General features: G+C 35.6%; 1 protein-coding gene across 1 annotated transcript; it reads right to left on the reverse strand.

Annotated features, from left to right (window-relative positions):
* Positions 1–104: 104 nt before the first annotated feature.
* LOC102751400 (contactin-1-like) lies at positions 105–701 on the reverse strand (the record flags this gene model as incomplete). Its single annotated transcript, XM_006777699.1, has 2 exons — positions 105–280; positions 574–701. Coding segments are annotated over 2 exons (304 nt in total), but the record flags the coding sequence as incomplete, so codon positions are not given.
* Between the last annotated feature and the right edge of the window lie 197 nt (positions 702–898).

An 898-nucleotide genomic window follows, 5' to 3' on the forward strand; every position in this document is an offset into this window, starting at 1 on the left:
GTTTTTTTTTTTTTTTTTTTTTGGCCTGTTTTTTAGTTTCAGAGCTGTAGTGCAGACACATGGGGTCACTGGGATGTTAATACGATGAAGCTTAAGACACGTACCATAAAATTCCGCCGGTAATGAATGTTCTCTTTGTTGAAATCGATCACGTAGCCATTGAAGGACCAGACGAATGTGAGGTCCAGGGCAGGATCAAAGGAAGCAGCACACTGCATGGTGGCATTTTCTCCAACAGTGACATCCGCGTTAAGCGGGGCCAATATAATTCGCGTGGGATCTGGACATTTAAAATAAAGGAGTAACGCACAATTCAAGAAAATAGTACCGTCTGCATTAAAAGAATGAAAATCAATATATTTTGATAGTTCTGTGCAAAGGAATATGATGTTTTCAAATTCAAATTCCAAAAACAATTTCACTAAGACATTTGGCCAAAGGCTTTTCAAATGGACACGTAGCAGTAGGTGGACTTCCTTAGAAGCTTCGTGGTGACCCACGTCTTATCGTACATTAGAAATGCATCAATGTCAAACTAAAAAACCCCACAATTTTAATTAAATGCTTCCTTACCTGTGATAACAAGAGTCCCAGTGCTATTAGCCTTCCCTCTATTATTTTCTGCAAAGCATGTATAGATGCCACCATCACTCCTGGTAATGTTATTGATTTCCAAGCTGCCATCTTCCCAAATGAGTGTTCTATTGAAATGAAAATAATATGTAATTCATAAAATTAATTTCATGAAATACTTTATTTTTGTCTTAGATTGCAGACACTAGTATCATTAGTTTAGTACATTTTACACAAATTAGTTGACAGTGAGATTTTTATTTTCTTTAAAAGCATTTTTAAAATGTATTTATTTGAGAGACAGAGAAGCATTGATTTGTTGTTC

The sequence above is a fragment of the Myotis davidii genome, unplaced genomic scaffold (assembly GCF_000327345.1).
Source record: "Myotis davidii unplaced genomic scaffold, ASM32734v1 C63421730, whole genome shotgun sequence".
Lineage (NCBI taxonomy): Eukaryota > Metazoa > Chordata > Mammalia > Chiroptera > Vespertilionidae > Myotis > Myotis davidii.